Source organism: Tarenaya hassleriana, unplaced genomic scaffold, assembly GCF_000463585.1.
Source record: "Tarenaya hassleriana unplaced genomic scaffold, ASM46358v1 Cleome31, whole genome shotgun sequence".
Taxonomy (NCBI): Eukaryota; Viridiplantae; Streptophyta; class Magnoliopsida; order Brassicales; family Cleomaceae; genus Tarenaya; species Tarenaya hassleriana.
Window position 1 is genome coordinate 1616123 of NW_010966274.1, and position 16680 is coordinate 1632802.

The 16680-nt window shown below is 31.0% G+C and overlaps 1 protein-coding gene across 1 annotated transcript; it reads left to right on the forward strand.

Annotated features, from left to right (window-relative positions):
• Nucleotides 1–4807: 4807 nt before the first annotated feature.
• On the forward strand, nucleotides 4808–7692 carry LOC104820648 (gibberellin 2-beta-dioxygenase 2). Its single transcript, XM_010551185.1, has 3 exons — nucleotides 4808–5387; nucleotides 5791–6148; nucleotides 7127–7692. The coding sequence occupies exons 1-3, from the start codon at nucleotides 4966–4968 to the stop codon at nucleotides 7397–7399; spliced, it is 1053 nt and encodes a 350-aa protein (XP_010549487.1). The 5' UTR covers nucleotides 4808–4965; the 3' UTR covers nucleotides 7400–7692.
• The last annotated feature ends 8988 nt before the right edge of the window (nucleotides 7693–16680 follow it).

Sequence of the window (16680 nt, forward strand, 5' to 3'; positions counted from 1 at the left end):
TTCTGGATTTTGCATATACAAGAAGCGTGTGTGTGTTTATATATATATATATCATGCGAGTTTAAAACTTGAATATATATTGTTCATCATGCAATGATATATACATATATATATATATGCGTGTGTGTGTGTGTGTGGATACTAGTTTAAAATGCGTATATTTATTTTTCATCATGCAATGATATATATGTATGTGTGTATATGTTATGTGGTAGAAAGTGATCCGTCATTGCGTATGAATCTTTCACTTTCCACCTGTTTATTTCCTATCATGTGGGCACTTCCACACCTCTCATCTGTCTTTGAATTTTTGTAGCAACCTATGTATGTATGTATGTGTGTATATGTGTGTTTGCATATATGCATGTATGTATGTATGTATGTATGTGTGGCCATTGATTTTCAAAGGGATATACCGATATATATTCGAAAAGGACTTGGGTCAAAAAATAGTGGAACAAGAAAGGGGGGCTCCCAAAGCACCCAATGACGATGCAGTCTGTAGGGTTACGTTTACGAATTTGCCGAACCCACAAATATGCACACACTCAAGCGACCGTTCATTATAATATTATTTATTATTTCTACCGTTTCAAAATAATTATTGTTTTAGATTATTTCACATTTTTTAATAAAAGATATAAAAAATCACATATACCATTATTTAATGATGAAAATAATGTAATCATTAATAATTTATTGGAATTTAATAGGGATAAAATTGGAAACTATTGTAAAAAAATGTCTTGAAAACGTAGAATGACAAATATTTTGAAACATGAAAAATAACCTAAAACTACAAATATTTTGAAACGGAGGGAGTATAAATTAACACATTTTATTATAAAGGAATAAATGTCGTGAACTTTTAAGCATAAAATAATTTGGTTTTGCTAATTCAGATACACCATGATTGAAATCTACTAATTTTTGCGCGGGAGCACACACAAACCCCATTATACACACACACACATATATATATATACATACCCCTTTCTTTTTTCCCTAAAAGGCTATTACTTTATTATTCATGATATTAATTTAACAACAAATTTGAGCTTATTTCACTCGGATAGCTTAGATAAACTGTAATTATAGGAGTGTATATATATATATATATGTGTGTGTTGAGAGAGAGAGAGAGAGAGAGAGAGAGAGAGAGGAAGGTCGACATCAATTTAAACTTTGATATTCCCACTAAAACATCCCAATAATATATCCATCAATCTTTTTACATCATTTCCTTCTTTTATTTTTGCTATTTAAAAAAATTGATAAAAAAATATGTTTGGGGTTGAAAGCAAAAGCAAAGTCCCAAGTAGAGAGAAAATAAATATAGGGGTTGAGATTCTATTAACATAATCGATTTCGATAAAGACATCATTAATCATTTTGTTTTGTTTAAGATTTTTTAGTTTTGCAATAACTCCGAGTTAGGGAACTGTTTCTTTCATTTGGTCGTCAATAAGCCATTACAAAAAAAATTCAAAATCAATCTATTTATTAATATTAAATCAATATATATATATATATATATATTGGGTAACCAAATTTTATGTACAGAGGATCAAACTAATCTCGAGACTGAAATCAATCATATGATTTAGAATATACACAATCTTTCCAAATTTGAAGATCGAATTGGGGATAAACTGACGTTTTGAGCCCATTTCATTGGTTAAACTATCAAATTCGGGTGTATATATATACTAATAACATAATTGGATTATCTTGAGCAAACTCGTTTCTAGTAATTTTTTTAGTGGGACGTATAAATATCTTTATCTTATTTTAGAAATTTGGTTGGACCATATCCATAAAGGCAACACAACATATTTTAAGAAGCTTAAACTATTGTGTGTATCTTTTAAAAACAATTTGATCTGTTTATGTGAAATTATGGCTCACAAAATTACAATTTCCGTGCATCAACCTATTTATAGTATCTAGTTTATGGACTCTTCATGCGCAATGATTGAGAAAAATGATTTTCATGAACAAGTGGAATAATTAGCATCTCCAAAGTTGGTAAACTATATATATATATATATATATATATATATATATATATTATAAATTGGGAACCCGTCTACTACCTTTCGGGTGCGCTGTCCGAGTAAACTCAAATCAACACGCACGAGTGTGCAATACACGCGTGAGAGATAAATCAGCCGTAACTGACAGGCGATAGGTGAGCGGACAAGGAGTCGAACTCCCAACCTCTCGGTATGTTGATCATGCCAACTCAGTTTCCCCCAACTATATATATATATATGCGTGTATGTGCATTTAGTAATTTAAAAATGAATTAACGTGGACCGATTTTTTTTAATAAAGGAAAAGAACACATAACTATTGTATTTTAGATTAACTTCAAGATAAAGTGGCATAAGTTCTATTCTATCCATTTGATTTTATTTTATTTCACTAACAAAAAAGATTAAAGAAAGAAATAAGCGCGTGACTCTATTGTTCAAGCATTAGCCGACTTAAAACAAGGATGTGGCCAAAATATATATATAGAAAGTGAAAATAATATTAAAATATTTTTCACGTTTTTACAATTTTTACCTTAGTGGCAAATCATTAGCCATTAAGAACAATGTAGGAGATAACTACGAAGATGCAAAAAACATAGTCGAAATATAAATTAATATCACTATACAATCTTTAAAAAAAATCAATTTAGGAGTTTGAAAATAATTAATTTTGGTTGTCTTATATACATACATACATATATATATATATATATAAATTTTACGATTTATAAATTGTATCAACCAAAAACTCTTTTGAATTTCAAATATAATTGAATAAAAAATCAGTTAAACTTCCAAATTATAAAAAATAACTATAAAACTTCAATTTTTTATACCTTTTCCGGAATAAATTGGTCCAACTCAAAGCAGGGTATATCATATATATATATATATATGACCCCGCCCAATAAATAGGTTGCATAAAATATAATCAATAGAAACAAATTTCAAACATTTAATGTTAGAAAACAATTAGGAAACGTGAATATCCGATATATATATATATATATATATATATATATGAACATCAATATGTGGATCAACAATATATATTTTATTGTGCTAAAGGCCTAAAACAATAGAAAAGGGATTTTTTTTCTTTTTATTGTACGTCCTAAAATAATGGGGGATTAATATTGATAACTTTCTGATTATGTTGTAATGATTGTGAAAGATAGTGCACCAATTATTTATTCGATACGATGACGATAACGTGAAATTGAACAGAGTTAGGATAAGGACGTAAAATAATAAATAAAAATAAAAACCTTAATTAACAAAAATATGAGAAGGAGAATGAAATTAGGGTTTTGCCAAATATATAATAACCTAACCTATTCCCTATATTAATTTTCCTCATTCCTATTCTCTATTTTTTATATAGTAACTCAATCTACGGTAGATAGAGTTATAATTGTCCTGCCCATAGAGATATATACAAATTACGTGAAAATAAAATTTTAAAATTTTTAAAAAGATTGGAAGACAAAATGTCAAATCGAAACAATAGTAATGTTTTTCTGCATGTGAAAAATCAACTTGTATATATAAAGATTATAATTTACAAATATAAACATTTGGTTTACAACATTTTGATAACAATTAATAATTATTTGTGTTGAGATATCTATATATGAAATTTTAATATCTCAACAAAAAATAAATTTCTATTGTGAAAATAAATCTTTTGTTTAAGATAACGGGTGGACCAAATTCTATCTTAGACTTTAGGATATTACTATTTACTAATCTCATATATTTAACAAGATTAAGTAATAAATTCCCGAAAAAGAATATTTGAAATAAAATAAAAATGATATGCTATTTTGATTTATATCATTTTATAAGCAAATAGTATTTTACCCACATGAATGATGAATTAGTTTATTTATTTACTCAACTAATAAACAAAACAATTTAAAGTGGCATATTTAATTAATGAAACGAATTTGGTATAAAATGCAACGAACCTAATAATAAGTGGTTTTTAATTGTACCTAATAAAACATCCATCAGTGGTAAAAAGACGGATTTGACCTTATCCTAATTTGATTAATGAAACGAATTAATGTCTGGTCGTTTCTTCCCCAACAAAACCTCTGAGTCATTCGGAGGCTTCCTCTATTTTTTTTTTATTTTTTTTTATGAGGAAGCTAATCGGTTTAATTCGTATTTCTTTATGGAGTTTAAACCACAAAAATCATTATAAAATTTCGAATTTTATCAGTCTAATTAAAATTATACACTAAACTCTTATGCTAGTAAAATGACATTATTTGTGATTTATTTGTGAAATTTTGACATAGAAGATTAATTAGGAATAAAAACACCAAATATCCTTAAAAGGTAACCAAATCGTGAAGAAACCGAATTACAAGTATTATTATATTAAAGAAAAAAATACGTGCACTAAAGAGACATAAATATAATTCCAAGCTCTATATTGTTTATGAAAATTCATAATTAAAAAATAATTTTAGAAAAAAAAAACTATGAAAATGATCCGAGTCAAAATAAAGATGCGAAACATAAAGACGACCGACCATATCAATAGTTCTCCGTAGCCCACGAAGACAGCTTCGATTTCAGAACCCAAAAAATAAAATAAAATATTAAAAAAATCCACGCTGTATTTCCATTTAAATTAAACATTTAACAATATAAACTAAATAAAGAAGATATACCCAAAAAAAAATTAAAAAAGATCCCCGAAAAAAAAATTTTTTTTTTTCAGCCTTCGCTTTATAAATGCCAAGCAGACACTCTCTTCACCAGATGGCTTCTCTCCATAGTTCCTAGAAACGTAACATAAACCCTCTCCCTACACATATACACACACACATACACACATATTCTCATATATATATACACACACATATATATACACACACACGCATCTACTCGAGCTTCTGTTTCAGCAGAAACCATGGTGGTATTGTCGCAGCCAGTGACGTTAGACAACCACGTCTCTGTAATCCCAACATGCAGACCGGTTTCGGTTCAGGGACCGGTTCCCGTGGCTGAAATCCCGATGGTGGACCTAACCGACCCGGAGGCCAAGACCCGGATCGTGGAAGCGTGCGTGGAATTCGGGTTCTTCAAGGTGGTGAACCATGGGGTCCGACCCGAACTCATGACCCGATTAGAGCACGAAGCGATCAGATTCTTCGCTCTGCCTCAGTCTTCCAAGGACAAGGCGGGTCCACCCGACCCGTTCGGGTACGGTAGCAAACGGATCGGACCTAACGGCGACGTGGGTTGGATTGAGTATATTCTCCTCAATGCCAATCCCCAAGTCATCTCTCTCAGCACTCTCGCCGTTTTCCGTCAAACTCCTCCGATTTTCCGGTAAAAGTCGTTTTTTTTAATCTTTTGAACACAAAACAGAGCATTGTTCTTGATCGAAATCTGTTTCTTGTTGCTCGAAATACGGAGTTTCCGTAAATGGGTCACGACCAGTTTTCCCAATCCGCAGCATTTTCCTGGGAAATTTCGTGATTTTCCCGGAAAACGCGAGAAAGAAACAGAGCTCCCCCGTTTTTGTTTCCTCTCGTAACTCTTCGGGTTTTCCGGGAAAAAAGCAGAGTCATTTTCCCCGGGAAACTCGGGAAACGATCTTATCTTTTACTCATCACCCTCGAAAAGATGAATTCCCACGTGGGGAAAAAACAAAACAACAGAACAAAAACAGAGCTTCCTTCCCCTGTTTTTTTTCCAACCTCTGAACTGTGTTCTTGTTCTTCTGTAACAGAGCTGCGGTCGAGGAGTACATGACGGCGGTGAAGGCGGTGGCGTGTGAGGTGCTGGAAAAGATGGCGGAAGGGCTGGGAATCGAGCCAGCAGACAGGCTGAGCAAGCTGGTGAAGGACGAGAAGAGCGACTCCTGCCTGAGGCTGAACCATTACCCGGCGGCGGCGGAGGAAACGGCGGCGGCGGAGGGGCGGGGGAGGGAGGTGGTGGGGTTCGGAGAGCACACGGATCCACAAGTGATATCAGTTCTGAGATCGAACAACACGACGGGTCTTCAAATCTGTCTGAAAGGCGGCAGTTGGGTCGCTGTCCCTCCTGATCACTCCTCTTTCTTCATCAATGTCGGAGACGCCCTTCAGGTTCCCCCCTCCCTCTTTCCTCCTCTCTTTTTTTTAAATAATAATAATTATATTTTTTTTTGTATGAAAATAATAATAATTATATTATTCGATTTACGTCGCAAAAATTAGTTTTCATGAACAACAGCGATTTTGTGATTTAGTATATTTTATTGACATTTTAAAATTGGGTCTAATTTTTTATGAAATCAAAAAGATTTTTTTTTTGTAGAATATGAGTATGTTTGATAAATTAGTGTAGTTTTTTTTGGTCATTTTTTATTTTTATTTTATAAGTTTATTTATATGATTATATCCACGAAGAATCTAAATTCTCACGGAGAATCTTTAATAATTATGTAGTAAGGGATTTGATAGATAAGTTCGGAGGAATTCTCTTTATTTATTTTTTTATTCTTTTTGGTGCGTGGAGAATCTATTTAGAGTCACGTGACGTAAACACTTGTACATATAATATCTTCTGGTCCTAATCTTGACCCGTATAAATATATTCCTCAAAAATGTAATTTTCATGGACCAACTTCCACTTATCTTTTTTTTTTCTTTTTTCACACCAAAGGGGGAAGAAATTTTAAAAAAAAAATTGTCTGATCTTTTTTTTAGCAAAGTCAAAAAATATTTGGTTCAATTCTATTCGTTTTGGATCACGAATTGAACGGATCGATTCGTGAACCAAATATATCTAACTAAAAAATACAATTAAAATTTTGTTAATCTTAAATATTTTCGAATAAGATAAAATAAAAAAATAAAAAAAAATGGATCGCGAATCCATTTGTGGATTCGTTGAGCTAACTCTGATGAATTCAGTTTATGACGAGTTGGTTCGTTTTATCCGTTTTTTTCGGATTCGAATTTATCGGATTCCATCTCGTTGTTCCGATCTGACTCAGCAAGTCGGATCTATTTTGACATCCCTATCTAGACTAATGGATTTTTTGTGTGTGTATATATATATATATATGGTTATATGTGCAGGTGATGACTAATGGGAAATTCAAAAGCGTGAAACACAGAGTGTTGGCAGATACGAGGAAATCTAGGGTTTCGATGATATACTTCGGTGGACCGCCGTTGAATGAAAAGATCGCACCTTTGACATGCCTCGTCCCTAACCAGGACGACCGCCTTTACAAGGAATTCACTTGGTCCCAATACAAATCCTCTGCTTACAAGACCAGACTCGGCGACTATAGGCTCGGCCCCTTCGAGAAAAACCCTCTCCCCCAATCCGAGGGTTTTGACCAGTGATGACCCTTTTGACCAATTTCCCCATAAACCCATAAATAAATAAAAAATAGAATATATATATATATATTATAGTTGTTTTAATTAGGTAAAATGAACTAGGGTTTGCATAGATAGGTCACTGAAATGGGAGTTTGTTCCTGCTTTTGTATTTATTTCTCTATCTTTTTTCATTTTGTATCTCTTTTTCTTTGGTGTATTTCGTTAATGTATCAGTGTATATGTGTGTATATTTGTCATCACTATGTATGCCGTTGTGCAATGAAAAATTATGTTAATATTTATGAGTTTTTTTTTTTGCTTTTTTTTTCTCATCATTTTTTTTTGGATTGGAATATTCTTACAAAATTCTATTTGGTTAATATTATATGTGATTCTGTGGAATTGTAAAGTAATATTTTTTATTTATGATTATTGATCATGAAATGAGTTTAAAATGTACCGTAGCATTCTTTTAGTATTTTTTCTTTTGTTAACGTTTCTTTTAGTAGCACTTTTAATAAAATAAACAAAAATTATAAAGGTCATACTAATGTAAGTTCTCCATATTTTAAAAAAAGAAACTATTGATAATATATTATTATATATACATATATATATATATATAAAGATAAAACTGATAAAATATACGGAATTCTTTGTAGAATCGATGGGGTGTTATAAAAGCAAAACCAATTACTGAGACATGTACGGATTAATACATTTATTCTGGATTTTGATAAATAAATCCATTAACTTGATTAGGATTTGGACCAACCGCTGTGAAGCATGTACGGATTCATACTTATCCGTCCTTTTATTTTCTGACACATGGGCAGAATTTATCTCTTCTTGTTTTTTTTCCAAGTACAAAAAAAAATTGAAAAACTTTGATAAAATAAAAACATCAAATCGAGTTAAGAAAGCTAAATAGCGTTGGGGATCTCCCCCATCTCAGTTGGTTTGAGAGTCCACTTCTTGAATAAGAGGTCGTGGGTTCAACACCCAGAATATGGAGATTTCCCTTCCGGCCACCTTCGGGTGCTTCACATCCCACACGTGTGGTGCCGGTTGTGCGTGTGGGTCGGGATTAGTCTGAGCCCTTTGGACCTGGGATTACCCGGTTATCAATAAAAAAAAAAAAGCTAAATAGCGTAACCACATCCACAATATCATATAATGTGGATATGGAGGAGCCCGCTTTCTTATTATTATTATTATTATTAGCAAACAATGATTATTATTTTTAATCTGTCTTTTAAAATGTGTGTTGAATGTATTCGGCAAAACCTCTAAGAGAAGGAGAGTCTCTTGAAGACTCTGGAAGAAATCGAAGCTTTGGAAACGCGGAGAGGCAAATCCGTAATTTGTATGGCCCAAAACATTAGGTCGAAATTAGGGTTGCATTGTTGCTGAGTTTTTTCAGTTCTTCAGTTCTTCATCTTGTTGTTATCTCTTTGATGCATAGGCGATTCTCGCTTCACCGTATCAGGTGCCGCCAACGGCGGTTTTCGACGACGGCTTCTTAGTCGGTAACCCTAGATACACAGCTTCTTCTTCCTGAGATATAGGCTCGAACTCCAGATATTAAAACTATCTCCAGCGAATGTTCCGGACGTTAAAACTATCTCCATCCATCGACACAAAATTTGTCAATGTGTTTTGTCATTCATTTACACACTTATCGAAAAATATTTTTAAGAATGTCACTCATTTCAAAATTACTCCGCATCAATCACATTTATTTTTAGAGTTTTCCCGTTATAAAAAAAAAAAAAATATATATATATATATTGTTGGTACGTTAGTTCAAACAATTTCTTTAAATTATTATTGATTATATAGTATCATAATTATGTGGTCATTAGATCTCTCAAATACATTCGATTTATCTCTTTAATTCTCTTCTATCTAGAAACCTATCAGAAATTACTTTCTATCTATAATTTTTCTACCGACGATCACTCTTCGCCACTATCGATATTCGAGATGTCACTTGAGATATGGATCCATCTTCCTTGAGGATAACCGCATGGTTTTGACAAAGCTTTTGGTACCATAGGAAATGTTAACCTCTTTTTTTTTTTTTTTTGTAAAAGAAATGCCAATTTATAACTGTATTAATGTTGAAATGTTAATAGAAGTTTTTTTTTGTTTGAGGCTACAGAAATTATTCCATGGCATTTTAGTCAAGTTTATTTGACTCTGAAGTTTTATCTTTTATTCTTTTTTTATGAATATGATTCTGATTACATCCTAATTTAATATCAATTTAATCGAATCTATAGTACAAAAATATTTTTAGGATCGAATTAGTATAAATTTAGTCGAATCTATAGTAAACAAATATATTTTTTCAGAATAGAATTGAAGAAATGTTTGAAAATATTATTTATCTCGGTAAGTAAGTATCCAATGTTTAATATCCGATATCATATATATATATATATATATATTTGCTTTAGATATAAACATTGTCATATCTTATAAACCATTTTAATTATATATTATAGCAAAAAAAATTTTAATTATGTTTGGATAATTAAAACATCGGAGCTAAATGTTTATCTAATTTATCTTGGGTTTTTCGGGATATCTTGTTTATCTTTATTTGGACTATATTTTGAGATATATCCATTTGTCCATTTTGTAATTTTTGTTGTCATTTTATTTTTAAATTTTTATGTCGATATAGAGTGGAATAATATAAATTGGTCGGTTATAATATATACGTTTCCAAAAAAGGTCGGATACGTTACCTGGCTAGTCTAATTGATACGATATGAAAAGACATTTTTAATTTCCCAAAATCTATTTTTCCTAATAATTATTACTTTACTTTATTACAATTTACAGTTCAAGCCCCGCATTGGTATTACAATTTACCAAAACAAATAAAAAATAATATTTATTACTTTATTAGGACAAAGATGGAAATCATTTACGTTAGCAAGAAGCAGTTCTTGATCTGCCGACATATTATAACGTTTTTCTATAAGATTTTTTTTTTAATTATAATAACCTATTCTATACATCAAAAACATTATTCAATACTATTATATATGCAATGTTTCTATTAGTTTAATTAGTTTTATATTTTTTAAAAACTCTATAATATGTTTATCAAAGTATCAACATGACATTTTTCTATAAAAAAATCTCAATCACTAATATCGTTACCGAAAAACAAAATCTGAAGGAATAGGTAAATGGATTAAAATTAGTTCCGTTAACATAAAGTATCAATATATTATGCATCATTTTATGCTTAAGGCGCATGTTGTAAGGTTTAGTTTCATATATATATATATAGTAAGGTTTAGTTTCTAATATACATATATAATTTGGAGATTAATTTCAGAAATCTGAATTCATTGACCGTCCAACAAAAAATGCACTTCGCCCCGTTGCATTCAATTCGTTGATTTTATATTTTCGTTTTCGTATAATGATTCTTTAATTTTAATTATTATTATTATTATTATTACACTAAGTATTTTAATTAATCTTTTCAAGAGAGAAACATAAGTTTCTCCTAACATTTGTGTTCTTAAATTAATCTTTGATTAGATGACATGTTGCCAAGATCATAAGGTCGTATTTTCGTATTATTTTGACGCTAAATTCAAATATACAATTTTGTATGTACGGTCAAATTATGAATCACCTAATGATTTTTTAAAATGATGCTCTTGGCACAAAGTTTTGGTCCATATAATTAAATAATATTTCGTACTCTTCCCATCAAACAAAAATAGTTACACATCCGGGATATAATAATGTACTTTTGTTTGTATTTAAAATAGGGATTACATGTTAGAATATGGACAGGCCATAAAGCAAGTAAACTTGTGAATACCATATTCACTATACCATTATATAATTAATATATGCTATATATGAACAGCAGCATCCATTATTTATTTGAAAAGGCGTAAATATGAATGCAAGAAGTTTCGATCACATTGTCTCCAAAATTTCCCCATATAAAAAATAGAATTTTTTTAATATAAATATCTATTTTTTGTATAAAATTTCAAGATAAATATCTTAACTATAAAACTTCTATATAAAGATCTAAACTTTTCAAAAAATTTACAGAAATATCTACACTTTTTAAATTTTCTCAAATAAATCTAAAATTTAAATATTTTTAAATAAAAGTAGTTAATGTCATAAAAAAAAATTGGGTATATTTAGAGAAAATTTTAAAATCTAGGTATTTCTGTTGGAGTTTTGGAAATTTTAGATATTTATATGAAAATCTAATAATTTAAATATTTATTTGGAATTTTTAAAAAAGTATAAATATTTATATGTGATTTTTTCTAAAAACAATAATGGGTGAAGATACACATTAAAATAATATAATTAATATTTATTTTCGACTTTTGACTGTATGAAAGTCAAAAGAGGCAAAGTAAACATGCTTTTACTTGAGAGATTTTTTTTGTTAAAGTACTTGAGAGATTTTTTTTTGTTAAAGTACTTGAGAGATTTTTTTTTTGTTAAAGTACTTGAGAGATTTAAGCAACTCGAATAGACGTATAACAAATGCGTACATCAATCTAAATCTTTCATGAAAGCGAATCTTCCATCTTTGAAATCAGAATATGAATATTGTTTACTAAAAGTAAATTCGAATACTGTATAATAAATATATTGTAAAAAAGGAAAATAAAAAGAAAAATAAATAAAAAGGTTAAGATTATATGATGGGACACAACTTTTTAGTGCATAATAAATGGGTTCACAGCCAACAGAAATATACAAAATACTTTTCTTTTATTAAACTACTTTTACCAACATATCTTTTTTTTAAATTTAAACATGCGATCAAAATGATAATACGATATCACATTGGTTATATCGATTTTCATCAAACGATTAGTGGTATATATAAGATGTGAATATAATAATTTAATATGATAACTATAAATTTAATATTACAATCAATACGATCGCCATATGATCATGCTATCATGTAATCAAATAATCATATCTCTGTGTAGAAGTAATTTTTAATAAAAAATGGTATTTTGCATATTTATTTTTTTAATTAAAAGTTAAAAGGAATTGTGGAAATTATAAAATTTCAATTAAAATACGAAGATTGTTAAATGAAGTGGACAATGAAACGTATCTGCATATACAAATTTATGCGTATATTCCATTTTTTAATGATTATTCCATTTTCGAGACAATAAATTATGTTAAATAACATTTTGAACCGACGGATACTAGAAAATATGAAACATAATTCAAGAGAAGTGGACAATAAACTCGTGATTTTATTTAATAAAAATAAAATCATAAAGAATGAAGTGGAATGCGTAAAATTAAATGCTTATTATTGGCATAAATATCATAAAAATACTTGACACAGCAATATATATATATATATTAGTGTACGTGTGTTATGGAAAAATGAGATAGTACTTTTTGACAAATGATGAGTGGGTATTTCGTTTATAACAAAAACCTTTTTAACATTATTTTATAATTCTGGAGTTAACTTCTCCCAAGATTCGATCTTTTTATTTTATTTTATTTTATGGGTTCTAAAGTCATCATTTGTAATAATGTCTCCTTTAGCATTTAAAAATACTTCTTTATCAGTTCTTTTTAAAAACAATCTGTAATAGAATACATATATATATATATATATATATTGTTAAAGAATAGAATATATAGTTACACCATACTTTTTTACAACTACTACACATCTAATAAAACCTTTTAAATTTGTTACAAGTAAAAATCCAGAAACTCTTCCAACATTGTTTTTGTCAAAAAAATATTTGTCAATTTTTATTAAATCGGATAGAAATATTAATCTCTATTTGGATTTTAGTAAAATATTGTACAAAATTATTTAGTGTTTTTGTATCTAGAAGTTTACATATGGAGAAAAAAATTAAAATTAAAATTTTATAGTTTAAAAAGAAAATAAACTTGTGGATGAAAGGGGTTCAGTTTTCCAAGTTTTTAAATATTTAATTTTGGATTATTAGCTGTTAAATTTAAATAGCTAGTGGTTGGCAGCAACTCTGAAGGAACACTGTTGGAAAAAAAATCAATTTGTGAAAATATTATTTTAATGCAAGAATATTAAAATATTGTCTAAAGAAAAGTTGCTATCAAGTGGTAGCCAAAAAGGCAGTCCAAATAATTTGATTTTACATGAAACTTTTTTAAGATATTTTGGCAACCCCACTCAGTCCCTATCTCTGTAATGAAATAATAACAAAAGACCCACATTAATTGAGTGCGTATAATATATATATATATATATATATATATATATATAAATTATAAAATTGATGGAGGGGAAGGAGATACAAGTACAACACAAGAATACCAAAGCGCGTACGATTTATGTGAGTGTGTGATAGACACATCAACACACATACATGCGTAATATATATATATATATATATGTATATCTTAATTCATATATCACATAGACCCATATTTATTGATATGTCAAATAATAATTTTTCTGAAATAATCCCGACACTAAACATTAGAAATCGATCATATATATATATATATATAAGTAAAATTTCCAAATAAATACACGTTCAAATCTTACTGATAAATATAATTTTGATATTTTCCAAAAAAATATACTAATGCGTGTAATTATCGTTAGAAAGGGGTTGCGTATTTATTTGCACCCAACAACTAATCAAGTGTTATGCTGCGTGTAATAAGATTTCTCTCTAGGGTTTTGCATGAAAATGAATAATCTATTACGCACATTATATATACATACATATATATATATATACATACATATATATATATATATATATATATATATATATATATTGATACATTGGGACCTCGACCCAGCGTAGCCCTTCGGGCTCGCTAACCCCTGGTCACAGCGGTGGCCTATGACGCAGCCTGTGGCGCAGTCGGTGGCTCGCTAACCAAGGGGTCACAGCGGTGGCCCTTCGGACCCGCAGCGCCGAGTAAACCCAAGCCTACACGCACGAACCTGCGACACACGTGTAGGTGGTGAATCAGTCGTAACTGACAGACGACAGGTGAGAGTTTTAAGTAGACGGCAGGAGTCGAACCCCCGACCTTATGGTTTTCACCATGCTACTCAACCAACTCACCTGGGGGTTTCTCCCTATATATATATATTAGTGTTTTAATCTCTATATATAGCATAGGTATCGTGAATTTGTAATCAGTTGACATTAGGATAGAAAAATATTTAGGCAAAATGTTTATCATCGGATTCATCTTCCTTTACTACAGTGAATTGATATTGTAACTAACTAATATTCGGTATTTACAGTTTGTTTTCCATTTCAATTATTTACCAAAATTGTCGTTCTTAAAAAAAATGATCTTTTACCATATGTCACATTATTCCCCAAATTATTACAAAAACCATACATACAGCTCAGATAGGCTTTAATAAGATCAATGTTCTAACAAAAATAATCGAAGGCATATATAGTCCAAGAACTTTCAAATCCATATTCAATATTCATTATGTTGTTATTTGTTTTTTTATTTATTTATTTTATTTGAAGACATATAGTCCAAAAACTTTCAAATCCATAATAATTATATTTGTTATTCGTTTTTTTATTTTATTTGAAGACATGTGTCCAAGAACTTTCAAATCTATGTTTCAATATGTTGTTATTCGTTTTTTTTTTGAATTTGGTTTGACCCGATTGGGCAAGTTGTGTCTACATGCTTAATGTCAAATAATAAAAAAGTTACTAAAATAGGAAATTGAAATTATTAATTTCACAAATATATTTCAGTTGTTTGTACTTTTTATTTATTTGATCATAAATAAATAAAATTGAATCATCCTTTCACGTCCATTCATGTCTTTAGGTGTTATTGCACCATTTACGGTCACACATTTCTTTGAACCCTCCTCGGTATATAATTGTTTATCAAATTTATTAGCAAAATACCCAATTTATTATTTTTATTTAGAAAAAGCAACTAATTTTTTTTTGTTAAAGAAAAGCAACTAAATTTAAACATAAAAAGGATTAAAAAAACCTATTGTATGGAGTAATTCCAACTCGAATTTATATTTATGGTAAGCGTTTCAATTTTGTTTCGAGACCCCAAGTCCGGTCCGATCCAACCCGGAAAATAACGGGTTTCGAGTCAAGATATTTAGGTGCGAAAATTTTTGGTCTTTCGGGTCGGATTTAGATCGGGTTTCAGACCGGTCCAAAAGCCTGGATTTTTTTTTCTAAAAGAAATTAAAAAAATCAAAAAACAAATTTAGCGGGTCAACCCGATCCCAACCCGGGCCGAACCTAAGCCTGAAGTTTATAAGACCAAGTTTGGATTTGATTATTTAGGGGGGAAAATCGGATCGGTCCGAATCCGAGCTCGAAACCCTCGGGTTGAGTGTGAGCGATTGACACCCCTAATTTGTGGTTGTTTAAGTGTTCAATAGGGAAAAAATTAAATAAACAAAGTAAGTGTGTGTGAAGTGTGTATCGGCCCTCACGGTTCTCTCCCAACGCTCGTGTGTTCAAGAATCGAAGAAGACAGAGGATTTTTACGAGTTCGGTTACCGAGCAAGCTCGGGCCTACATCTCGGCCGGACGGTGCCGACGAATCCACTAGAACAGAACGGAAAAAACAACCGAAGACGATGGTCTCCACAAAACCGGAGACTCACCCACGATGTGTCCAAGAAACAACCGAGAAAGAACAGAATACGCGACGCCTTATCGATCCCGACTCACCTACCTTGAGCCGCCTTCGATCCCGAGCTCCGGCGACGCCGAGAAACTCCTCCGTCGGCATAGACCTCCTTCTCCTTCGCCATCTCCGTTCTCCCTCTCTTTCTCTCTCACACCTCGAGCACCGTGTCTCGCGAATGCCAAACACTTTAGGGTATTAACCCTAAAACGTGAAACGCCACGTTTCGGAAAGCCTCTCCCTCACGTGGAGGGTTTAACTTTTCCACCAAATGGGCTTTTAGGCCCAACAATCTCCACCTTGGTGGAGAAAGAGAAACCGAAAACAAAGTAATAGACCTAGTGGGATTCGCCGTTTCCAGCACCGATCGACTTTCGTCGATCCCTCGACTTTCGTCGGAATTTAAAGCGTAACTTACCTGACTTACCTCACTTACCTGATGTCGGAGTTAGTCGCATGTCGCTGCCTTTGAACTTGATGAAGCTCCCGTCGATGACTCCTCGTGGCCTCGTCGCCTTATCCCGCCACCGATCAGCTCCTCTATACCTGAAACACTCGGTAAACGTGTTAGAACGTTCACCCCGATAAGACTCGAACCG

What these genes read in the sequence shown, in the direction of transcription:
- LOC104820648 (XM_010551185.1), top strand. Translation starts at nt 4,966, where the DNA reads ATGGTGGTATTGTCGCAGCCAGTGACGTTAGACAACCACGTCTCTGTA. An exon ending in CAAACTCCTCCGATTTTCCG is followed by an intron (nt 5,388 to 5,790) that starts GTAAAAGTCGTT and finishes CTTCTGTAACAG; the next exon opens with AGCTGCGGTCGAGGAGTACA. An exon ending in ATGTCGGAGACGCCCTTCAG is followed by an intron (nt 6,149 to 7,126) that starts GTTCCCCCCTCC and finishes TTATATGTGCAG; the next exon opens with GTGATGACTAATGGGAAATT.